This window comes from Centroberyx gerrardi, chromosome 14, assembly GCF_048128805.1.
Source record: "Centroberyx gerrardi isolate f3 chromosome 14, fCenGer3.hap1.cur.20231027, whole genome shotgun sequence".
NCBI classification, from domain to species: Eukaryota; Metazoa; Chordata; class Actinopteri; order Beryciformes; family Berycidae; genus Centroberyx; species Centroberyx gerrardi.
Genome location: NC_136010.1, coordinates 20,168,944 through 20,194,402, shown reverse-complemented (window position 1 = coordinate 20,194,402; position 25,459 = coordinate 20,168,944). Strand labels below are relative to the sequence as shown.

At 40.6% G+C, this 25,459-nt stretch overlaps 3 protein-coding genes across 3 annotated transcripts; 1 reads left to right on the top strand and 2 right to left on the bottom strand.

Annotated features, from left to right (window-relative positions):
* The first annotated feature begins 1,378 nt into the window (after window positions 1–1,378).
* Window positions 1,379–6,356, top strand: tmdd1 (transmembrane and death domain 1). Its single transcript, XM_071921406.2, has 6 exons — window positions 1,379–1,448; window positions 1,928–2,119; window positions 2,448–2,567; window positions 3,505–3,657; window positions 4,288–4,414; window positions 6,275–6,356. Exons 1-6 carry the CDS (start codon window positions 1,379–1,381, stop codon window positions 6,354–6,356), a joined length of 744 nt encoding a protein of 247 aa, XP_071777507.2.
* Window positions 6,357–13,023: 6,667 nt separating this feature from the next.
* On the bottom strand, window positions 13,024–20,173 carry LOC139928780 (solute carrier family 26 member 9-like). The gene is made up of 20 exons (XM_071921435.2): window positions 20,049–20,173; window positions 19,657–19,796; window positions 18,896–19,006; window positions 18,566–18,741; window positions 18,251–18,415; window positions 17,998–18,150; window positions 17,282–17,364; window positions 17,034–17,181; window positions 16,837–16,950; window positions 16,619–16,696; window positions 16,420–16,515; window positions 16,228–16,334; window positions 16,046–16,115; window positions 15,865–15,957; window positions 15,618–15,758; window positions 15,118–15,369; window positions 14,948–15,002; window positions 14,313–14,449; window positions 13,271–13,330; window positions 13,024–13,167 (listed from the first exon to the last, which is right to left on the bottom strand). The coding sequence occupies exons 1-20, from the start codon at window positions 20,171–20,173 to the stop codon at window positions 13,156–13,158; spliced, it is 2,316 nt and encodes a 771-aa protein (XP_071777536.2). The 3' UTR covers window positions 13,024–13,155.
* Window positions 20,174–21,847: 1,674 nt separating this feature from the next.
* On the bottom strand, window positions 21,848–24,731 carry slc48a1a (solute carrier family 48 member 1a). The gene is made up of 3 exons (XM_071921427.2): window positions 24,292–24,731; window positions 23,527–23,694; window positions 21,848–23,286 (listed from the first exon to the last, which is right to left on the bottom strand). Exons 1-3 carry the CDS (start codon window positions 24,419–24,421, stop codon window positions 23,150–23,152), a joined length of 435 nt encoding a protein of 144 aa, XP_071777528.1. The 5' UTR covers window positions 24,422–24,731; the 3' UTR covers window positions 21,848–23,149.
* Window positions 24,732–25,459: the final 728 nt, after the last annotated feature.

Below are 25,459 nucleotides of genomic sequence, written 5' to 3'. Positions count from 1 at the left end.
TTACAGAAATATTGTACTTAATGTTGTAATCAACTCGGTGACATGAATAAATTCCCTGACCTCGTGCTCTGTCTGGTGTTTCCACAAGTGCAACATTTCCAATCATTACATGGAGCCATTATACCACCCACACCCCTGTACTGTGCTTCTCAACCCCAGAGCATGATTTTTTCATTAGCCAGCGTGCAGAATCTGAGACCCAGCCCACACAACAACCTTTACAGTTCAGCAAATTAAGTTTATTATCAATTTGAAACACGCCCTCACTCTAACCCACACCATGATGTCATTACATGTTGCTCCCTGCTAAAGAGATGCATCTCAGCTATTCCCACCACAGTTCTCTCCCAGTATCAAAACGGAAAGTCAAACATAATCAGCTCATGTCCGCTGCTGTGATTACTTTCCTGTTCCATACCTCCATTTTGCCACTATTCCATTTTCAACACACAATATGCGCATTACACACATATTTGTAATGTGAGTGATACAAATTCCATATGCAGTCTTTGTAGTTTTTCCAAAGCTGAGTCTCTAACTGCAGGGTTTGTCAACCAGTCCTGGTCTGCATAAAGCTTTTAAGTTCAATAGAATTTTGAATAAAACAGAGCGTTAGCATCTAGAGGTTTGTGAGTGTGCCCCCTCGCTGCCGGGGTCTGTTTTGTTTTTGGTTCCCTCCAATCAATTCCCCTTTGGAGACCCTTTTAAATGTGAAACAACAATACCAAAGAGCAAAGAAACATATTTCTGGCCCATGGTTATGCTTGTGGGTACTCTCATATAAACATAAATGCACCCTCTTGCTCTCATTGGCATGGAATGGATTTTTTTCCCAGTGGCCTCAAAAAGTAACTTAGCAATGACAGGCTTTCATGTGCATTGTTATTGTAGAGACAGCAATGCTAGTCTTTCAGGCAATATAGAAACACAGTGAGGAGTAGAGGCATCGTGCAAGCCAAGATATTATTGGGAAGATGCCCCGACATCTGTCCTTCTGCAGTCTAGTACTAGTTCATCTGCAACAGAGGTGTGCATCAAACCACAACCTCTGCTGTATTACACAAAAGTACAGTCACACACATTTATATAGTAATTCTTTTCAATAAGTTACCCAGTATCGCACCATATCCACATTAGCACATATAGCGCAAGTTGTTAATATATTGCCTAATGTGTGCTAACTAACTGGCATTAAGCAGGGACCTGTGAGAAAAAAAAGAATGCTTTCTTATTACATGAACGCCTTTGTATGGTGATTGGCTGTTCCAAAGAGCAAAGAATGCAATGCAAACAGTTCCATTGTTTAAAAATCAACAAATTGAAAAGGTTTGAAAATAAACTCCCGAGATTGTGTGCAGAGTTTACTTCTACAGCAGACATGAAGCTCTGGGGCCTTTTCCCCTTCCTCTTCTATCTACTTCTGAGCTCAAGCCTCGGAGACGACACAGGTGAGAGCAAATTTCCTGCAGCAGCTAGGGTTACATCATCAGCAAGCATGGAAGTCAATTGGAAAAAGAAAAAAAAATCACAGCAAGTCTGAATAGACTCTAAATTTGAAGGCTGTTCTGTTGCCTGTTGTGAAATGTTGATAATTCAGTTTCTATTTTTACAGCTGAAGAGGGTAATATGACAGTTTCACACCACACAAGCAGCACTTGCTAATTGAGAGCCATGCTGCAGTACATTACTGTTGTGTAGTGTCAGCACTACGCTTCATTAACTGGAATTTATACCTGCAATGATATGGTCCTTTACCGTGTATACGGTCATGTCCTTGTGTGACAGTAAACAGAGGCTGTCCACTCAGTTGAATACCAGTTAGTTACCTATGAACCTCTCAGGGCAACTGGCTAAACTGCTGTAACTACTCTCTGTAGAGAACTGGGTTGGTTTAGCATTTTCAGCACCGTCTGTTCTGACCCTACAGTGGCAGAAGACATTGATGTCCATCAGTTGGAGCGTCTGGTGGAGCTGCTGACATGCAAGGAATGCGAGGACCTCCTGTTTGCGCTCTCTCACCCAGAGGAGAACATCTTCCAGCACCTCGAGCGCCTGTCACTGGAGAAAAATCAGCTAGACCTCCAGCCTCGAGTCAGGAGAGAAGCCTCTTCTGACGCTGGTAGGCACTCACCATCATCTGAAACACATCTCACCCTGCACCTTTGTCACTTTGGACCACACACGTCACACGTCATACACGTCTACTAATGTCTGCATTACCCCAAGGAGTTATAGTCTGAAGAGACTGCAAAGACCAGAATGTTCTGCTTAATGTCGCTATGGTGTGTAACGAGGCTGACACTCAATAAGGACTTTCCAAGAAAAGCCCACTAAGGAGTACTACCTGTCTGTTTCTCCCATGTCCGGCTCAGCTTGGGGAGTTTGTGGCAGTGAGCTGACTGTCACAGACCTGTCTGACTGAGGGCCATATGTTTTGTGTTTACTAGATAGGGAGGCTCAGTGCCGGGCGGCTCTGACAGACTGGCTGCTGAAGTACGGCGAGCAGACCTACTACGACAGGCTTTCTCGTGCCTTGCAGCACATCGGCAGGACTGACATCGCCGTTGGTAAGAAACAAATAAAGAGAGAGAGAGAGAGCGAGGCGAGGGGGGACAGCACATGTGATACTGTGTGTCAGTAGCAGTAAACTATTTTTACACACAATAGTTCAGTGCGGTGCTACTAATGTAATGGGTTTCAAATTGAACCAGTTTACTTTCTATGTACAGCACAGTGTTGCTGATAGCAGCAAATCTCATGAGCAGACATCACAGCAAGAGTATGAATAGAGTCCCTTGACAAAAGGAAATTGGAACAAAGCCTCATTTGGGTATACTGTAGTGTATTTTCAAAATTGGTTTATTTCGGTCGAGAAGGCCTCTTCAAGACTTTAACAACAGTGTGTAATTGCTTCATTACTTTGAGATTCATTTTAATTGGAACTTCAAAAGTGGCATATTTTGCACGCTGCCAGTCTCTGGCATGTGTTGCAGTCCAGTGTGCACGAAGCTCCACAGCCGAGTGGCGTTGGATAGAAGGAGGTGTAAATGATCTGACAGAGGACTCAGTGGAGCTGACACCAGCCTCAGAACAAACCATCTGCTCCTTTCATCAGCAGCGTTGGAGTAGGAAAAGAGAAGAAGGGGATGGGCAGAGATGAGTTATAAGACAAGGGGGGGGGGGGGACAGTGGCAGCAACTCTACGAAAGCTATTTACGCTTAGATGAAAACGGGTGTGTGGATGCAGAACGCAGCAATTATCATGCACTTGGTTATAGTTCTGAAAAGGTCTACTCATACACAGAGACCTGACTGGTTCGTTTTGTTTTATTCAGAATTGAGGGACAGCAGTTGTTCTACTGCCGGGACTAATTATGTACAGTGCAAGAAAACAACAATTAAATTCAAATTTACAACCAGCCGTACAGTGAAATACATAAAAAATATTTGGCGCTTCAACTGACGGAGAATGCTTTTGATTGCTCCAGTGTTGTGTTTTCACAGAAGTGGGGAAGAACATCAACCAGGACAAAGCCCTCAGTCTGAAACGTTATGTTGAAGACTACCACACACATGTCAGCTCTTTAAAGTTGCTATCAGTCCAACCAGACACAGAGATCTACAACCATACAGACCAGCAAGTCCAAAGAAGAAAAGGTATGGTCATTTTGTAGTGCACTAATATGTCATCTTGTTTTTTACTATACCATACAGATAGTAATAGGGATGGTTGACCATGTCTTGACACTTGTTGTCTTGTCTAACTTGAAAAGCCCAAATATCTTGGATCAGAAAACATCTTCTATTGATGTCAACAGTAGATATTTGGGTTATCCCTCTGGAGGCTGTCAGAATGACAAATGATATAATGTTTCACTGAACCCTACATCTATTAAGTGTTTAGATGAGATGCCAGATTAGATTTGGTGGCCGTGGGCATGCTTCCAACTCATTACTCCTCAGCATCAACACCCTCACTAAACGAGGACTATTTGTTCCCAGGACACCCGCAAATTCAAAAATGTAATTATCACCTGTCAATTTTTTATTTTTATTTTATTTTTTTTGCCATTTTCTCCCAGGCACTTCATTCAAGTTAAAACTTAAAGTTAAAAATAGAGAGACAGAAACAGGTGGGTGGCTCCTGTGATAATAATACTGCCACAGTCCTGTATGATGGAAGTGTGTCTGTCTTTGTGTGTGTGTGTGTGTGCGTGTGTGTGTGTGTGTGTGCGTGCGTGTGTGTGCGTGTGTGTGTGTGTGTGTGTGTGTGTGTGTGTGTGTTAGTGAGGGATCTGACGTGCTGTGACCTGGATCTGATTGTAGTGCGGGCTCCCATCCCTTCGTACCAGAAGGGGCCAAAGGACCAAGTTTGGGTGGCGATCGAATTTATCCTGCTAAGCATGCAGTTAATGTGCCTCTTACTCCTCCTCATCATCCAAATGCCCCAATGGAACCAGTTGAACTGCCCCTGCGCACAGAGACGAACAGCTCGAGCCAGGCGCTCATTGTATGACATATAACGTCCAGAGAGGTGGCTTCTGCTATAGCCCAGCAGGGAGCCATACAAATAAAATTGGGATCAATAGATTTACCTGAACATTTAATAGATACAAAAGGCATAAATAAATAAAGGTAAAATACATCATTTTGTATTGGGGGTTTTTTTCAGTTTATTCTGATAACTTGCTTTGTCCAACAGAACCATGAATACATGAATAAAGGTAAAATACATAATTTGGTAATTTAATAGTTTGTGGCGCAGCGGCTTATCAAACTAGACTCGACACATCTGTCGCTTGTCATTGGCTCAGCCCAGCATAAGATTTTTATTAATAGATTTACCTGAACATTTAATACATGTACAATAGGCAAACATGAGTAAAGGTAAAATACTTAATTCAGTATTTTTGGGGGTTATTCTGATAACTTGCTTTGTCCAATAGAGCCAAAGCAACCGGTCAGTATCGATACCATCACACCACATCTAATTATGATAAAATATGACAGGAGTAATGCCGTTTCAGATAAAGTAATTATCCACGCTGTGTATTTGCTAGAGTGGTAAGCATTATTGTCTTGCCAGTGGGTAGATGACTAGTGGTGTGACAGATGCGCTGGAACCCAGCCCTCGCACCAAAGGTTGTTCCGGTGTTACTGTGATAGTGATGCCACTTTCCATTTCCCCTCCAAGTGACGGCAATGTGCCCGTCTGGCGTCGAAGAACAACTAATTATCCAGCCTGGCGCCTGCTTCCCCCGGAGCCTGCCGATACCTCCACAGGCAATCCAAAAGACTAATAACAACGACAATGCTAGCAGACAATGGAACACTCTTGGTTGTGATGGCAGCTTCTGGCGGGTGACAGAAGCCAAATAGAAAATATAGAGCTATATTTTTGAAGGTGTGAAGTAGCGAGGATTGTTAGCAGGCTGAAATAGATACATGAAATGCTGTGGAGAAGCACCTTGCTGGGTCCAGAAACTGGCACCAGAAACAACAGAGAATAAAAAATTTCCATATTAGAAGATTCAAATTAACTTTGTTGACATGTGCAAGCTTTGATTAAGAATAACACCGCACTGTTACATTTTGCTCATAACAAGGCCATTTTAACATACTCTGCTGAGACAAACACTTTCAGCATAGCAAGACAGAAAATATCCTCGTGGCACTGGAGTACTTTCTGTCGTCTCGTTCCCTGTTTTATGCTATCCCTACTTTCTTCTTCTTAATTGAACTAATTACTTCATTATACAAATCTGGCCTAATATGCTTCAGGAGGCAGACAGCTTGGATTAACAGTGGCACTAAGCAGCAATTACAGACAATTAGTTCATAAATCAACATTTAAACAAATTATAGTGCCGCGCAAGGAGAGCTGTATGTGCAGCACTCGTAAAGGCCAAGAGGGCATGGGTTTGAACTTTGAATGGGAAAGGTTACTACCCTAAATAACCCGACACCACATACTGTAGGTGATAATGTTCTTCATCTGCAATATTAATATTATTCTAGCTGCATCTTTTATTTTCTTGATCAGTGTTTGGATAAGAGCAGATCTGAATCAAATGTAAATCTTTCCATTCAATTTTGAGAAACAAATCATCACCAATTTTCTTTTTTTTTTTTTTTAGATATTTGGCATATGAAGTAGAAAGTCAGTAACACATAGTAATGACATTTTGCAGTGGTTTGTGTTTCACCTTCATCACAAAAGCTTCCCAGGTGGCTCAGTGGAAGTCTTCGTGACAAAACTTCTTCCCTCCCTCAGTTTTCCCCTGCTGGCTGTTAGGATCCTGAAGGTGCTGACTATGACAGGTTCACCTGCTGTGGGCTCACCTGTGTTTCTGTAACCAGTGGAGAGGAAAGCCAGAGAACTGTATGCCTGAATGACTCGCAGAAACAACATGCCACATGGGGCCCGCATCATGGTAGTGACACTCCATAGTATAGCCAAGGTCCCACCAGGAGGCTGCTCTTAGTGGATGCCTGGGATATATACATTAGCACAGTCTCATATGCTATAAAGTGGAGCTTGATCACATGTTCGTCTGAAATCTGGTCCTTGAAGATGCATTTCATCTACCGAAGTCTGAGCGCCAGAATAGGCCAACCTTCATTTCTAACCATTCTCATGCAAAGATATGAAGCAATCACAGACGTCATGGATGAATAGAGGGAGAATCTGACATGAAATTGACATTTACAGCTGAGGCGCAGCCGACGTGTGGGGCGACGGATTCCAGGCACATCCATTCTCATGTAAAATAGGGCTCCTTTCTGTTTTTTTATGCTCATGGTTTCTTTTTGGTTATTTAATAGTTTGTGGCGCTGCGGCTTATCAAACTGGATTCTCTCAGGAGAGCACATCTGTCTGTTGTCATTGGCTCAGCCCCGGCATAAGGAGTCAAGTGTTTGTCTGGATGAAAATGTAGATGGACGGGATGTGATGCGTGCCAGGGGGACGCTCAGACAGAGGGGCTGTGTCCTTGATGTGCTGAGGCTGAGCGTTCTGCACCAGGGCCTCTGGGGTGTGCTTAGTGTCACTAAAGGCTTTAGCTTCCCCCTCCCTCCATTTGCATCTTCATTCATCCGCGGGGCCACTGAGGTGCTGCAGTCCCCGCTCAACCATCACTCTCCCTTTGCTCAATATATATGGATCACAGGAAACAAGATCACAACACCAGCTCTTTTAAAGTCATACTTTTTTAATCGCCTCAGCTCCAGCTTTCACAACTTTGTCTTTCATGGTTTCCTTGGGGGAGTCTGAGACTTCTTCAAAGTTTTTTTTTTTTTGTTTTTGCTGATCAGACAAGAGCAGCTCCATGGGTTTACAGATAAAGCCACAGTGCCATCCTGTGGTTCTGGGAAGTCATTACAGTAGCCAGACTGCGCTATACTATTGTAGTTATTGTGTTTGAGTAGGGTTTTTTTTTTTTTTTAATAATCCTACTTTTTGAGTCTTTAAATGTCTGTATTACTGCTTGTGAGTATCACTTCTACTTAAATTTGAAAATGTTTTTTTTGTTGTTGTTTATTTTAATCATAGAAGTAGTGAATATAGGCTGCTCTCATTTACGGTAAAACTCTTTCAGGACTGAAACTCTTACAGCCAACACTAACTTTGCAGATATGGCTAATAATAACCATAATAGTACATACTATTATAGTAAATAATAGACATAATAGTACTCAAAAAAAAAATCAGTACAGTTTCTACCTCTTACAGCAGCTGTGGAGAAGCAGTCACACCATGAAGCTATACTGTTGCAGCCAATTAAAATGCAGAGAGAGGTGGAGTATATGCTCATAATGTGGTGCAGTCAGTGTAGCTAGACAGCTGTTTTCAGATGTGCTGTATCATCAGTCAGCACTGTTGTCTCAGTAATGGGAAAATGCTGAAACTGTATGTGTAATGTCTCTGGTACCTGCTCATGCATGTAGTTGAGCAATAAAAGAAACAGCTATTTGAGTGCAAATCTTTCTGATTCTGTTCCATTCAAATTACAGTCCACTTCTTAAAAATAATAAAAGCAAAATAAATATAACAAACATGCCTCCAAACTTCACATCAGTCTATAATTACCTAGATTCAATACAATAATCACATCCAACAGATCAAATCATACATTTTTATGTCACTTTCTTTTTCTTATTTTAATTAATTACATTTTTGTTGTATTAAATTTGATATCATGACACAGTTTTTCCAAAGCTAGGCTAGTAGGCTACAAGCAAGAGCTTCAAAATTGTAATCAATGCCAACAGTAATCATTCACCATCATTCAACAAGATGAGTTCTAAAGTGTCAACATGTTATTGCTATATGAATACATGTCATCAACAAGTTTTCAATAGAAAAACAGGTTATTAATATTCTCTTTCTGATCAAATCTATCAAAACCAACTCATGTGTGACTTGGTTTTGTACTGACAATGACATCGTTCATCAGTTGTCAAGTTACACTGTTGATGAATGTTCCAATGAAATGATTGAGAAGACAAAATGCTATGACTAAACTAAACAGCTTTCAAAATCAGGCGAAAACATCTGCAAATCTAAACCTTAAATTATACGAACACCTGTAAAGCAGTATGACATTTAGTAGTATGATGTTTTGTTTTTCATACACCAATGTAAATCATTTCTGTAGAATCCTCCATACCTAGCAATGCTACGTATTTTCACGCATCTAATGGTTGATTTTAATTTTCTTCTAATCTACAAAATTTAATTAATCGGCAACAGCAGTTAAATTCCCCTGATGAAAGGTTAGTTATGAGAAAGGAGAGAGATGTAAACAGAATGAGTGTTGGGCTTTGGATAATGGCTACCTGGCTTGTCTGTTTACTGAGATAAAAGCATGGCTTTCCTCCTGTGAGCTTCTGACAGGTGTGTCTTGTCTGCTGCTGATAGGCAGGACTACGCACGGGACACAAGCCAAGGACAAAGCAATCCACAACAACGCTGGTTTAATCACTATTCCAGTTAACTCCACTGGAATGCCAACCCCATGGGCCAATTTCAACTCAGCATTGTGTAGAGCATCAAAAGGTAAACTGTCCAGGTAGATTAAATGTAAATCAAGAGTTAGATTTACATGTCAGTCCAAAATGCAGTGAACTAAGGCAACATTACTTAATCCCAATGATACTAATTTACATGACCACAATAAACAGTTAGTGAAGGCAATAAATATGACTTCTCTCATTATTTTCAGTTTTTTGGCATTGCATATATTTTGAGGTTAGTGATATGGAGACCGTATGGAGAGTTTTTATACAGAGCTGATTGGAAAGCTTATGTGTAAATGTTACTGGTTGATACTGGTTGATTAAATTTGGTATATTATCAGTTAGAGGTAGCTGGCCACAATGTAGGTGTGTATGCATATCAACTCTGTGTCTTGAGGTGATGATTAAGACCGAAAATCCACCTTTGCCATCAGTTACACATCTTTATATGTTGACATAACTCAAGCTTGAAGAATTGAATTGCCTCGAGTGTGGCTCAGTTCTTGAAACCGTTTTTTTTTTTCGAGACAAGGACAAGTCTGTGTGTCTAGAATTGCCTGTCAAGTGTTAGTGAAATTGAAGGGTAAAGGCAGGACCATGATGCAAGGAAAACCCAAGAAAGAAGAAAGAAAACCCAAACAACATTTTCAATCACATTTTCATTCAAAGAACTTCAAATCTTTCTTCAGGCAACCGTGATTTCAACCAGTCACACAATTATATCACCATTGACTGGCTTTTAGCTCTGCTTCAGCATATTGCAACTTTTTAAAAAATCTATTTAAATTAAAAATATTTATATTCATCTTGGCCCACTGACTTCACCATGCATGATTCATAATATTAATGAAGTAATTGTGCATAAGTTATTGAATTATGGGGATGTAATAACACACGCACAACACCCTCGATGACATGTTGCATGCATTATGTGACTTCCTCCCATGCTGTAGAGTTGTAATGAGTTCCCTCAGCGTTGCACCACACTGCGTTGTTTTGCATTGTCTACTCTAATTTCCCCGCTGATACTGAACGGCTCAGTAAGGAGCTGGTATCTGTAGTCATCACACTGCGTTTTTTATCTAATGAGAAGACAGGAGAGCATACAGTACCTGCCGCTCTGTTTAATGAGCTGATGGGATGATAAAACGTTCCATTGATGACTCTCACATCGGTCCCTCGCATGTCTGCCCTCCCACGATAGCCGCGAATCAATCTTTGCCTTGATGGCATGTTTACTCACTCCATCAGAGTGAATGAGAAGGTCAAATTAACTGTTTATCAGTCTTGTGGATTTGTTTTCCGGTGCTTTGTTACTTATCCTCTGGTCCCAGGGTTAGATTTATGTTATACTTTATGAAACTGCAATTAATTCCTCCTTTCACATAAAACATTCTGCAGGAGATAAGAGCAGCCATCTTGGACCCATGCATTACAGGGTTTTCTGCAGCCTTAATTTCAAACTTTTTTTTTTTTTTTACACATCAAAATCATTATTATCAGTAATAAAGGTCAATCCCAAAAGACCTTTATTACTGATTACAGTTGATGCATATACAGGGAAATCAAAGAACTCATTACACCTACAAGTAATAAAAGTGAAAAACAAAAATGTCAAGCAGGTGGAACAGTATTTTGCATCAAACATGGGGTTGCGGCTTAATTTAACTTTAAATAATTAACCATCCTCCAGTCAGAGGCAGACTCAATAATTTTATGCCTTAATTAATCACCGGAGAATGTTCCATTGTTGATGCATTTAATTGCCATTGGACTACTGCAATGAGACAATATTACATATTACATTAATTAATATCAGCTATCAGTGGTCAGATTTGCCCTCAGCAACTCTGTAAACAAACCCTGTCCAAAGGTGATGCAGTTTGCTGAAATTGCACAATCAAGATTTATGATCCTCTGGCTGCAAACCGGTTTGTTAATGAAGCAGAATAGATCCCCAACACAAGCCTATAAAATGCATATGCAAAGTACCAACTGCTGTCGCTTGATCAATGTCAAACGGACGTTATTTAAATTTCCAGAAGTGGTTCGGGCCGCTCTGTCATCCTCAGCCCCTGAGATGACTCTTAGTCTTTCTAAAGACCGGCCTTACAAACCCACAACCCATTTGGGCAACAGTCTCTTAATGAAATTTGGCTTCCTGGCTTGTTATTCAAGAGCTCCAAATTTGAATCTCGATTCTGAAAGGTCAGAGCTGAATATTTTCCCTGGGAGGGCTCTCCATAAAGGCGGGCAAGTGCTAAATGACAAGGTCCCATGACTCAACGAGGAGATACCCTCTGACACCAGGCAATTAGTCTCAATAGTCTGAAACCACTGGGCGTGTAAACAAATTTAATACATAAATCTTTCTGCCTCAAATTTCCAAAAGGGACCTTGTTAATTAAACCATCATGGTCAATGAATGTGCAACGAGTGTAAAATTAATTTCTTAGTGAACTTGCAATTACAGGGATTGAGAACCTACAGTCCATTATAACAGCATCTCATTTGGAAATTGATTTAGCTAGAAATATTTCATAATTCAATGCAATCGTTTGACCTCCAGAAAGGATAGTTCTTTCTACCTGTAGCATCACTGATAAGGGGTAATTACATGGCACAATAACAGGAGGGTCATATGAAAACCTTGTAACTGCAAGTTGAGGTGATTTTCATATTTTTACTTCAATTGAAGGATGACATGGCCCTCTTTGGATTGAGATAATTACACCAATTATTTGGCTTATAAAACCATTTTTAACCCCAGTGGATAAACTAAAAAATGCATGGTGGTGCAAGGCTGCTTTCCTTAGCTCCTGAAAAGTTTACATTTTAGATACAAGGTTTTCACCCAACTGCAACACTATATTAAGTTTGGATGAGTGAAAAGAAATAAAATAAACAAAGCATCACCTTCAATGTTCAACATTCAAACACTGAAAGACTAAAGAAAAAAGGGCAGAGTAGCATTCCATTAAATGCCATATGCTTCATAACCAGATCACAACCTGAACTCTGATTACACAAAGTTATAATATTTCTCCAATTCACACCTATAGACAGGATGTGTAGCAGGCACAGGGCTGGTGCAGCAGAATGAAACCAGTGAGGGACAAAAGAAATAAGGGAGAAAAGCTGCAGGTGATACAAAAAAAAAAAAAAAAAAAAAAAGCAGTAAGAGGTGCGAGACTTTCCCAAAGCTCCAAATTAAAGTTGATGGCTGTAGAAGCCTTGTAATCACTTGCGGTGCCAATTTGCTCCGGAGAAGAGGGAGAGCAGAGGAGCAGATGTGCGCCAGAATATCTTAAGACAATTTCTTAATAGCTTCATAAATCCATTCATGCATCACAGGCATACCAACACCATCATCAGCCCGCCGCTAGGCCAGACACCACAGGCCTTTGAGCACCTGCTACCCAAACGTAAGTCAGCTGGCCCGCATAGTTCTCTTTGTTATCGTCACTCCGGAGCCACTCTGCTGGTGTGCCTGGCTGCAATTAGAAGTGTTATTTTTCTGTATTATAGGAAAAGAAGGAGACCTCCTATCCCCATAAAAGAGAGAGATAATGATGATCTGTAAAATAGAGGCTGCGAGACAACAAAGCCACGTGAAAGTGCTGACGCTGTGTATTCCTCCCTTCATTCCCGTCTGGCCTTTCCCAGAGTCTTGTCTCCACAGGGACGAGGCAGACTGCTCAGCTGGCTGCACCTCACAGCTGTGGCCGTACACACTCTCAGTTAATTACAGGGCCACTGTCTGCGTGTCTGCGCAGTCAGCAGGTTCACTCAACAGTTATTGTGAGGAGTGGGCAAGTTGCCTCAGAGTTCCCCTCATTATCTGCTGATGGGTTACTTGTTGTCGGGGGCTCTTGTGCTGTAATACACTGCCCCCTGTCAGCGGAGTCAACTACTGGTTACTGCACCCAACCCCAAAGCAAAGGGTTTTATTAGGATAATTGGGCAGGCTGCCGACAGTAAAAAGATACATGATCAAGCTCAGAAACGATTTCTGCAACAATACATTTCTGTAAATTACAGTTACAGTGAAGTTTTTTGTTTTTTTTTGTTATTTTCTATGCATCAAGTCCTCTTCAGCACGTTCCTCCAGTTCATTTTCATTGCAACACTAGGTGCTCAAAACATTTCCTGTAAAAGTAAAATAATTCTTAGATATAGAATAATGGTTTCATGATGATTTAGAATAACTAGGCTAAATCGTCATTTTTGTATCAGCTTGTACAGAACATACCTGTTCCAGATCCTTCTCCTCATTAATGCTAAAGGCAAGCTCCTGTCTTTCTCTCTCTGTCTGTAACCGACACAGAGAGGAATCACATTAGAAGTCAAGCTGGCATGTATAATGTCACATTTGTGAAGCAAAACATACATGTAACATTATTGCAGTAATCTGATTGCAAAAATGAGAATAAAATGTGTTACATCAAAAACATCAGAATGTGACATTAAAGACACTAAGACATTAATAATGGTATTTGATAATGTTCTGCTTGTATGTTCCATGAATCTTAAAAGGTAAGGTAAATTTGAAAGGTAAGGTAACTGAAATTGATCGGATCTGAATGAATTAGCCTACATTAAAGACTGCAATTTTAAACAGGCAGTCAGTAATCTGTAATGGACTGCATTTTGAAAATACTTTCCAACCCCTTTTAAACAACAATTAACTTCTCAACTCAACAATAGTCGTTCTGAGTATCAGCAATTTTTTCGAGAACTACTTTTCTCTTTTGAAAATGATGACCTGTGCACATAAGCTGATTCAATGAATCTTCTAAGACCTAATGTCAAAATAAATATGGGCAATTTTGCAAACAATGACAACAAAATGTGTTTTTTCATTACACTTTTCCCCCACTGTGTTATCCACATTGATTTTGTCCCACTTACATTTTCAAATCCTATTAAAGATAACATTTATCCTGTCAACTGCCTCAAAACGTTGCCCAGGAATCATTGGCAGAAAGAAAGACAAAATCAGCACAAAGCATACAGTATGCAGTCTGACCTTAGTGAAATACAGAACTTTGTTAGTTGTGGCACTTGTGGCACAAAACCTTGTGTGATATTTCTGTTTACCCTTGTTAACCCAGATAAGGTGTCAAAAGGTAGGCTAAAAAGAGGAATTTATTAGTCAGAAAATAAAGCTTGTTCCCCTCCACTTCTTAATCTCTCCCTCTCTCCCTAAGCTTAGAACCTTCAAATAGCAGGTATTGTGTATGTGATGTTGTGTAAAGGGTTCTTGTGATAAGGTATGATACAGTGGGGCCTACCTTTGGGGAGACTCCGCTGTCTCCGGCGGTCTGCTGAGCAAAGAGAATGGCATCATGGACAGAGAGGAAGAGGTGACTGCGAGCGATACTGCCGTCATCAAACACCCCTCCCACCTCCATCTCCTCGTACACCTGGGCTGCAGGCAACAGGACAGCAAACATCATACAAGGAGCGGCACACAGTGAAACTCAGTGACTTTTCCTGACGCTAATGTGGGATTTGGTGAGAAATAAAATGACAAAAACCACTGATTTGAGGCAAAAACAGTCTGTAAACACCATGCTGGAATTCCAGTAAGCTCAAACTAGTTTTAAGAGCCCGGGGCCTTTGAATGCATTACATAGGTAAGGAGGCACAGGGGAAAGTTTGCAAATTACAGAAATACCAATCTGCTCTTTTCACATTAACGGATCACCACTTTGTCTCACTGGGAAACAGAAAGACATGTACCCCCATGACAGGTACCAAGAAATTTAATTTCCGGCTTGCAACTGTACTCGCTTTCGCCCAGTGTCCTTCACAGACCTTAGGGACTCAGCGCTGTATCGGTGACAGGGCCTCTGTTGCCATGACAACTGCTACAGTAGAGCCAATAAGTTTGAAATGCAGTGAAGAAGATCAATGAAGATTTTACCTTGAACGTTTGCCAGGTACAGTTTAATGCCCAGTATCTCGTAGCTTGACTTCATCTTTTGAGGGAAACAAAAGAGAGGAGATTGTTTATTGAAATGCTGGACAAACCCAACTATGAATGCATACACCCATACTAAAACCCCCATACGGTTGTACTGCAAACAATCTGACCTTAGTGAGCACTTTGATGCCCATTAGGTCTATGAAGCAGACCCCCGCCAGGTCTAGGATGAGGGTGTGGAAGGGCATGGGCTGGGACTCCAGTGTGACATCAGAGGGACTGGGCGGCTCTTGGTCGGGTGCCTGCTCACCCAGCTCAATGTCACTACAGTGGAAGTTGACATAGCTGGTGGGCGGCTCAGGTTTGCTGGCACTGCCATCGTTCATATCAAAGTCATTCTGCAGTTCAAGCTGTGATATGGTCTAGATTTTGAGGAAATACGTACAGAAGCGGTAGAGGAAAGGTCACAGGTTATATTTCACATATGACTGGTGTATTTTCAGAGGGCCTTTGTAATGGGGCTGGAAATAGAGACAGTAGAAATATTTCATATAAAAAGAAGGTTTTTTGCATGTACAAGAAGCCTATACAGACTACATATTGTCCTGCACCACAGTCTCTTTTTGTCATGTATTGTTGCATGCAAGCGTCCAGAATGTACTCCTCCCACCTGAGACTTCATGTTGACCAAAGAACTCGGTTTCCTCCTTCTCGTCTCCTTCTCCTTCTTCTCCTCTTTCTCTTGCTCCTTCTGTTGTTTCTTTAAGAACTTCCTCCTGGCCAGGATCAGTTTGCCAGGGTCCAGTCCGGTCTAGACACAAACACGCATAGGTAAACACTCGCACACCTCATGAACACATTCATTCAAACACGGCTGACCTTGACTGGCAGCCAAAGAGGTCATTCATTCACTGTACCTTTTTGATGACCTTCCCGCGAAATATTTCCGCATTCGCAAAATAGAGCGGAGAGCAGTAGTTTACTATTTTCACACCCTTTATAGGTGTTATCTGTGGAGGTAGAGCAAAATGATGAGACGCAATTCCCTTTGCAATATATGCGATGACAAAAACACAGAAGAATATAAAGTTTCAATACCTTACTGTACACCTTGGGGTTTTTGTAGATATCTGTATCCATGATCTGGACCATTGCTGAACCATTACGACTATGAGAAAAACAAAATACTACAATAAATGTCATATATTAATATTTATGCTGTACTTAGCAACTCTTGCTGCATTGTCAGTCCTTTCATTTCTTCCGTAGAATTCACTCACAATTGTGTCTTGAATATCACCACCAGGATGGAGAAGCCCACTCCGATGGCGACGCCATAAGGCAAGCTAAGAAAGAATGTGGCCAAGAATGACACAACCCACACACACTGGACAAGAGAAAGGACAACAGAATAAGAAAAATTGCATTGCAATATGCTGCAATACTGCATCTGAGGCATGGCTATGACTTACACAGTCTAGTTTGCTCTTCTTCCACAGGTAATATGGGTCAGAGAGCTGTAGGAGCGTGTTCTTCAGGTTCACCGCAATCAGGGCTCCCAGCACTGACTGGGAAAACAGTGCCAATAATAGTGTATTTGTAAATGTTTTACTGCTCATTCAGCTTTTTATATCATTTTTGAAATCACACAGCTCAATTATGTCTACCTACTTTTGGTAGCGGTTTCAGGAAGGCCCCCAAGGCCAGCATGGTAACCATCACGACCAGCATCACACACAGACTGGCAAACTATGAGAAGGGAGCAATGGAAGAGCATTAGTTAGTGGTTTGTTTATTACTTTGTTGTAGTCCATGTTATGTTTCTTCATAAGCTTCCATCCTAGGCTTGACCTAAATTACAGTTGCAGTACCTTTGACACAGTACCCACCTGTGATGTTCCCCCTGCACTGTCTACAGCCAGAGTTACAGACAGAGCGCAGCAGATGACATGGATCTTAAAGAAGGACCCAAAGAAGTTGCTGCAGCCGAGAGCCAGCATTTCCTGTACAGAAACACGCATGTTTACAAAAGAGAGTAAAATACAACTTTTCTACAAGAGTGAATAGAAGAGATGTTGTTTTCTACCTGGTTGGGATCCACATCATAGCCATGCTTGGCTGCCAGTGTCCTGCCCATCGCCAAGTTGATGACATACCCCACTATTGCTAGGGAGAAGGCTGTGCTCAGCATGTCATCCCACTCACTCACTGTCGGCAGGATCGGTGCTGGGAATCTGGGATATGGAAATAGGAAACACATCTAAATGAGATAGTGAAAATGGGTTGAATGATAAATTTTAACTATTGATTCTGAGATTGCTAAGTGTGCTTTACCCCAATGGAATTTCTCCCACTATGTCCATATGATAAATCTCAGGAAGACCCAGAGGGCCTGAGATTGCTGTGGCCACCACAACCTGAGTAGAACGGGAAAAGAGATCAAACATCTCTACCGACCTCCAAATGTATCTTACAGCTTACAAATTAGCTGGGTAACGCTTTATTTTCGGGGTCTGCAATTTCCTAATAATTTCCTAGAAAGGAACTGTTAATTTCTTAGTGAGTTTCCTGGAAAGAACCATTAAATTATGTACTAATTATAGGGAAAATAGAGAAAGAGTTCAATGGTAGTTGGTAGTTTGTAAGTACCTCCAATTTCTTCTGTTGTTTCCAAGACAGAACCATGAAATTATGTAGTACAGAAAATTAGAAATTAACCAAAATTAATTAAGAATTCAACAAATAACTATATTATATAATTACATGAATAATGATTTAATTGACCTCTGCCTCTGTTATTTTTCCAATAAATAGTTTACAGTTTTGCAGTTCTTTCCAGGAAATTTACAGTATCTTGTCGATTCCACCAGACTGCTTACATTTCCTTTAGGCTATAACTACTACATAATTTCATGGTTCTTTCCAGGAAACCCTAACCCTAAGAAATTAACAGTTCCTTTGTAGGAAATTGTGGACCCGGAAAATAAAGCGTTACCATTAGCTGACATGACCACCTCCCATGTCTTCAGAGAAATGGCTGAACTACTTACGATGATGATCTCCATAGGAATGGGGAAGGGCAGCTTGTGGCGGTAGTGTGCGCTCAGCTCCTTCACCACAATCAGAACCACACTGCTGACCAGAGCAAACACTAACGAGGCTATGTTGGTATCAGGCAGGCCGCAAAAAATATCTGTGAGAGTCTGAGACAAACACATCGTCTCAAATGGGTGGAAAATGACAAGATAATTTAATAGCAAATCATATTCTGAAAGCATTTCACTTTATGACAGTGTCACTTACATATATAATGGCCAGAGGACCACTATAGGGAGGCACTTTGATGCCAAAGATGTACTTCAGCACTGAGATGAGGATCTGTAATCCTGCAGCGGTCATGAAGCCTCTGACGAAGGATTCTGACAGATAGATGGCCACAAAGCCGAACTGCATCAAGCCCAGGCCAATCTACACAGATAGAAATTATTCTCAATGTGTCACTTTGAGAGGGCAAGGCATAAACGCATTAGATTGTTTGGTACATTTCTTTCATTCCCAGTTTCTTCTGCAAAGTAAAGTGAGAAATCATAAAGAGTGAGCTTTCTGTGGTAGCAGTACCTGTATGATTGCAGTGAGGCAGGCCAGGGTTCCAGATATGCCCAGACGAACCTCATTCATCCTGTCTGTGTCCACTACTGTAGCATTGAGAGTGGCATTGAAATGGCTGAATTCAGACTCTGGGGCCAGCCTAAGACACACGATTCCCACCATAATGCTGAGAACAGCAAAAGTACCTGGACACGGAGAGCAGAGCGTCACATCTATTTTCTTCACCAGACCGCAAACTAGGCAGAGTCAAGCAGAGCGCAGCTGATCTGCACTGTGCACGTCTGGTAACTAATCACTGTCATAATATGAAATGGGTGTAGATAAATCATCCAGATTTACCTGGGACCATCTGGTGAGCAGTGCCCATGAAGAAGTAAGGGATGAGGGGGAAGAAAGACGAATAGAGACCGTTGACAGGAGGGAGGTTTGCCAGTAGGGCAAACGCCATGCCTGGAAGGAACAGGGAACATTTTAGCTGTCAGATAAATCCTGATAGAAGATAGAAAAATACAATAGGAAGGGCTCATGAGAAAGAACCTTTTCTCTGACTATAATATAAACTGGAGCCAACTTGCAGCAACTAGCATCAATCAGAGGGTATTATAGAGAACCGGGTTGAGAGAGCATGAATTGAATTGAGAATGCATGGAAAATTCCAATTCAGTTCCTGGAGTTGGAGTTGGAATTGCACCCAGCTCTAAGGAAACAGAATTGGAATTGAATTGGAATGACAGGAAACAAAATAGAATTCCATTAAATTCCATGAAATTCCACTTCTAAGAGAGGCTGTCTTGACTTAAATATTATATATCAAACATTATGAATCAAATAAAAGACAGTTAAACCAATCAAATACATTCAATCATGATGTATGTATTACGATTACATGCTATGCATCAAATACCACCTGAAAGAAACCTTTAACATTTTATGTTATTCAGTATTGACAATATATAACACTATGTGTAATCTCAGATATGTGGTAAGGAAAACATGGACAGTTGAATTCCTCAGTTGAATTGGAATTGATGCGTTCATTCATGAATTGACCCCAACCCTGATAGAGAGGCATCAGAGAGAGAGAGAGAAGAGAGACTGACCCTGGGGAACCTGGATGGTGCCTGCGCTGACCCCGCTGATGACATCACACAGCAAGTTTTCTTTCACTTTGTACTTGGGCAGCCAGCTCAGTATAGGCAGGTGTCTGTACAGCAAGCCTTTCAGTCTGGGCACAGAGCATCTGACAGCAACAAACAGTCAACTCTTAGCAAAAGGTCAAGAAACAGGAGAAAATATCTTTGAAAGAGCTTGGGTTCAGTAGCTGTTACTCGAAAACATCCAAAAAAACATGTTCAAACTTTGGATTGAGTCATCAGGAGTACACAGCTACTCCACTGTTTGATTACAATATAAAGCTTGTCACAGGGAGAGTTTGTGTGATAAGAAAACTTGTATTTGATGTTGACTGTATGGCTGGATTGTAATTCTGTACCTCAATAGTTTCTTCACTTTCTCCCCGATGGGGAACTGTCGGTTCTTCTTGTCAAACTCTCTGTCAAAGTCGGGGAGGTTATATGCAGACCTGTCAATCACGTAACGTGGGCAGTCCTGGTGCATGGCTGCAGCCTATCAGGAAACATTTACCCCTATAAAGAATGGCCTATTTAATATTGTATCCTCAAAGTGCAATTTAAGAAATATCAGGATCTGACAAGTAATAAAACAGGTTCACAACATACAGTATAATCAAAATTACCATAAATATGTCATACTCTGCAAAACATGTCCATCTTTATAAGTCATTTAATCTAGTGTTGAGTCTTACATTTTTTTAAGTTTCCATTAAAACCAGTCAAAAATAAAATCTGCTAATGGTGTGAAATACTTTCACTTGTTTACAGTGGAGGTGCAATACAATAGCTTGAAATATGGCAGCATCAAAATCATGTCACTTCAAGAACATACTTGAAATAAGTAAATTTGTATTATAAATAAGCTAAGTGAGATTTTCTCACATTTTAACAAAACGAAGACTCAGTCCTAGGCTGAATGAATTGTTAAGATGAATAATTTTTGCAGTGCATTATGTTCATAGAGAGAAACACAAGTGTCTTATAGGATTGTACTGATGTCTTATTACATCTAAGTGACACACTTCAAGTGCATTGCCTTTATGGTCCTAATCTAACCTTGAAGGCTCAGCCAACAGGTCAGTAGAGTGATAATGTATTTGATCAACACCAAGTAAATAATAGCACACACACAAGTTCACCCTGCCCTCAATCATCTTACCATGCTGTATCCTGAACAGAAAACCTCTAAAGATCATATTTCATTCAAGGTATAAATACATGTGTTATAAATCAAATTCATATTGGCACAATATAATGTCATGTTTAAATGGCAGTACAATAGCATGTTAGTCGTGTTTCGAGTGAAGAGAGTGTCAAACTAGATTTTGAAACCAGAAAAACTGCAGCTTACAAAGGGAATTTAGCAAGGATTTGATTAAAACAAAAAGTATGACATTTTCGGGAAAAAATGCCCCTCAGCTTGTTAGATTATCAGACTATTAGTTCTTAGAAAGTTTCGGCGGAGGGTTCAGAGATAATGAAAAAGCCAGGAGAAATAGCTACATAGAGAGCTGCATTTAAACACAGATTCACCCCTTTAAATAAGCAGTTTCCCAGCTGAGAATACATACTATCTGCAATGAGTTTCAGACAACAATGTGCATTAAGTGAAAAGCTTTTGTTCAACAAGGTTTGTGTACTTATGAAACAAGTCTTTCTGACAGACCGATATTGTTGATTTCTTATCGGAATAGTGTCAGTGATAGAGAAAAGTATCCATGTTTGGGAAAATCTAGATTGCAATTTATGAACCTATACCTCTAGAAATTAACACACTGACCTCAAACCCAGAATTATCTGTTAAGAAAGCTCAGATTCTGCATTAGATTACAACGTTGACAATAGAGTAAGAGTCTGAAAAACACAGTACTGTACCTTACAGCTGAAGTAAAAGGTCTGGTGGCATTTGGCTCAGGTGTGACTATTGTCCACTCGTTTGAGCCAGTGGTGTTGATTATTTATCTTTTCGTCAACTTGTGCTTAAGACCCTCTACACCTTCTGGGTGGAGCTTAAGATGACAAACTTTGGCATAACCAGGCTTGAAGGGAAATTCAGCTGGATCATTTCTACAACAATGGTTGATTTGTAAGAGCACAACTGTATCTGTCCAGTGAGAAACTATGACAAGACATGATGAAATTAACAATATATGCATGTTTAATGGGTTTCAGTCTCTTTATAGCATCCTCACTTTCATTCTCTCATTAACAAAAACACAATTTTACACGTTTTATGGTAAAAGGTAAACATAAGCTATGGCTGGAACTAAACAACTTACAAAAAAACTAGTCCTACTTGACTCACACAAGCCACTAGTAACATTTGTAAAATAAATGAAACATATAAATAGTGTTCATCAACATTAAAAAGGGTAAAACAGAGATGACGATATGGAACACATGATTATTTTTCATTGGATCAGGACTTCCACATTTTGGGTTTGTGAAAAAATGGCAGCAATGAGTGTGCAAAACAATGGCAGCAATATCAAAATCTAAAGTGCAATTATTTATCAAATCCAAATTTTCAAAGGTACTGTAACAGAAAAAGCAAGTCTCCCCCTGGTGGGAAAAAAGATGAATAGCAGAAAGTTCACATACCTTTTTCTTCAGGCATTTGACAATTCAACAATTCAGTCCTTCTGAGAGGAAAACCATAAAATTTGGTGAGAAATGAAGTACAACAAATTCTTATACTTTCTTCTCTATGGTTGGTTAATGTATTCAAGATTTGAGTACATGAACCAGTCTCTCCAAAAAGGTTTGTGAGTGTAAATATTCGAATCTGTGATTTTGTTAAAAACATTCTCGCTGCTTCACAGACAATGAAGGGAGCTGAACGACTGACTTTGTGGACACCGGGAGAGTGACTGTCTGGAGATATGGGCACATTCTGTCGCTCAGAATTGCTACTCAAGCTTTTTTGGGTATAAAAGCTCAAACAAACACTCAAACAAACAACTCCAACAAACACCATCAACAGAGTATTAGCAGAGTGTTTCCTGGTGACAGGCTTTAGTTTTGGTTTCATTTTTTATGAGATTTCCTTTTAAATATTAAAACATTTTGAGATTATGGACAGCATTAAACAATTCCAAAGGTAAAATTCATCTCACAAACCACATATGTCGCTTCACAAATATCCTTGAGCAAATCTTTCATTTAAAACATAACCTCTACCTTCATTTCAGCAAAGCTGTTCCCAATCAGGAGTATATAGTTATGACTACTGACAGGAATATAATGTGTGGTTATTAAAAGTGGGAGAACAGGTTACAAAACAAATGCAGGGCTTGTTAAGCAAGTGCAACAAGTGCAACTCTGTGCGGTAAAAGTCAGATGACTTTTTAATCTAGCCATGTCTGCTTTTCCTCCTCGTTGTTACAAAAGCTCTTTGACCAGCTCCTGCTGGCAGCCCAAAGCCCTCAAAGTCCACCCCAGTCTATAAAATCAGTACTGACTAGAAGTCGCTGAGGATGCTGATGTCTGCAAACTCCTGGCGGTATCTATACGAGTACAAGGCCAAGAGGAAGGACCATTTGAGAGTCAGGAAGCTCCACACACAGGACAGGTAGAGGCTCCTTGGGTCAGTGGGAGCTGTGGGACAGAGAGGCGATGTGATTAAACAGTTCTGCAGATATGGCATATAAACCAAATCCTCCTCATTGCATTATGAGAATCCACTCATCTCTGGGTCAAACAGGATATGAGTTATTCCTGGAATTAAATTGAGTCTTCTAATCATCATTTGTATTGTATTCAGGCTATCATAAGCAATAAAAATTGATATGATACATAAAATTATACAGCAACTATGAACAGTAGAGGAAGGCTTACATTGCTTCTGTGTGATGGCGAGAGTGAGGAAGGTGATGAAGGCGGCCACAGCCAGAACAGAGAACAGCACACCAATAGCAATGAAGAACTTGAGGCCTTTGAGCCAGGTGCGCCAGTAGTCCTGCAGGTACATGATGTGTGTGACGAGGGCCCAGAGCGCCAGCACTCCTGTCAGGACAGATCAACACATACACTTTTAATATATGGAGTGTATATTATTGACACTAGGCCTACACAACTTAGCAACTACATCAGAATAACTGGAGCACTTTATTACAGAAAGATAGAGTCCTACACTCTATAGAGGGTTATATGCTAAAATTAAAAACATTCACTAAAACTGACATTGCCAAGATTCGTGTATGGCAGAGAAACACCACTTTTAAAGGCCTAAAACTACACTTTTAAAGGCCTAAAAGGTGTTGCGGAAGGGAATACGGTACAAATTTGGCCATATGATGCAAGTGTGACCTACGTTATGGTTTCTAATACACAAAAATCATTCAGAGCATTATTGAATTACATACAGTGCGCTGATTTCAGCTCATCACAGTAATGGCACAAAACAGGAGAACCAGGGAACAGAAAATTAACATCTTTATCACAATGGTTTCGTTTGACTGTGCTCACACAGACACATAGGCCTACGTGCTTAGATTAGGCAGCATACATGCTCTTAGGCTCCAATACCCTGTGTATAAGACAAACTTGCCAATCATTGTAAGTAGTACAACGTTATTTATTGATATAGGCCTGTTGTCATACCTGACAAGCCCCCCATAGCCGCCGTCCATGGTTGTTTATATGCAATATTCCAGACCAAGAAAGCCGAAAATCCAACCAGCATACCAAATGTAGCATAACCTATGCTGATGTACGTTCTGCTGACCCCCATTGTAAAAACGCTTGTAACGGGCGGAAGAGATAAAGGTTTAATTTTTAAAAACCGACTGGTCTGCTGACTGGTATTTACACCAACAGCTTACCACATTATGTAATGTCCTTTATACTATCCTGGAGTGATAGGAAAACGTCAGGAGGAAAGTCCCCTCGGCCCCAAACAGGAAAACAACGGTCGCGAATAAAAGTTAGCTTTCGAAATAGCAAAGTAATTGCTTGTTCACGTGCCTACAATGTACAAACACCGACGACACAATTTGGATATCGCTCAAGCGGCAGCAAGATACCAAGTGTTTATCTCTCGGTAGCTAGTCGCCACTGCAAAGATTATATATTATGCTCCTGAAAACGCTACTACTGTGCATTTCCGTCTTCAGCCATGTCAGAAACACATCGGACAGAGCGGGTTTTCCTCGGTCTTCCTGGACCATACATGTATTGCATATATAGACTTAGCAATGCATAATCTTGGGTCTATCAAAGTGAGATAATGGGACTTCTCGAGGGTATTATCAACAATTTCCCACATGTAGTCAACTATCAGTTGTTCTCGAAATATCTTTGTTCTGAGGAAACCCCCGCCTCACCGTTACAGCGCCTCTAGTGGAGAAAAGAAGGATTGCAATTCTAGACATCTGTGGGTACCATAGGCTGGAGTGGCCACAACTATTATGGTGATAATGTGCTGACATAAGTTGTGCAATGTGTATAGGGCAAATTTATACATTATTGTTTGAATAGTCAAGGCAGTCCACTGTATTTTATTATTATTATTTTTTTTAGGTAGGGAGGTCTAGTGGTAGGAGAGACCGTCTTTCAAATGGACGACCCAGGCTGAAGCCGGCAAACATCCACCCTGCTGAAATGTCTTTGAGCAAATCACTGAATCCCTGCCAGCTGTTCTCTATCTGACCCTGACCTCTGACCTCCCTGGAGGGGGGGGGGGCAAGCGAAAAGAGAATTTCCCTACAGGAAACATTAAATTGTAACATTATTATTTTTTATTTTTGAGGTATGCTCTACACAGTTTGAC

Excerpts from the sequence above, each read along its gene's own strand:
- tmdd1 (XM_071921406.2), top strand. The coding sequence starts at position 1,379 with ATGAAGCTCTGGGGCCTTTTCCCCTTCCTCTTCTATCTACTTCTGAGC. Across the intron at positions 2,568-3,504 it reads CAGGACTGACATCGCCGTTG|AAGTGGGGAAGAACATCAAC; the intron begins GTAAGAAACAAA and ends GTGTTTTCACAG. Across the intron at positions 3,658-4,287 it reads GCAAGTCCAAAGAAGAAAAG|TGAGGGATCTGACGTGCTGT; the intron begins GTATGGTCATTT and ends TGTGTGTGTTAG.
- LOC139928780 (XM_071921435.2), bottom strand. The coding sequence starts at position 20,173 with ATGCACCAGGACTGCCCACGTTACGTGATTGACAGGTCTGCATATAAC. Across the intron at positions 16,951-17,033 it reads ATGATGTGGATCCCAACCAG|GAAATGCTGGCTCTCGGCTG; the intron begins GTAGAAAACAAC and ends GTTTCTGTACAG. Across the intron at positions 16,697-16,836 it reads GTGCAGGGGGAACATCACAG|TTTGCCAGTCTGTGTGTGAT; the intron begins GTGGGTACTGTG and ends CCCTTCTCATAG.
- slc48a1a (XM_071921427.2), bottom strand. The coding sequence starts at position 24,421 with ATGGGGGTCAGCAGAACGTACATCAGCATAGGTTATGCTACATTTGGT. Across the intron at positions 23,695-24,291 it reads GGCTATGGGGGGCTTGTCAG|GAGTGCTGGCGCTCTGGGCC; the intron begins GTATGACAACAG and ends CTGTCCTGACAG. Across the intron at positions 23,287-23,526 it reads CGCCATCACACAGAAGCAAT|CTCCCACTGACCCAAGGAGC; the intron begins GTAAGCCTTCCT and ends TCTGTCCCACAG.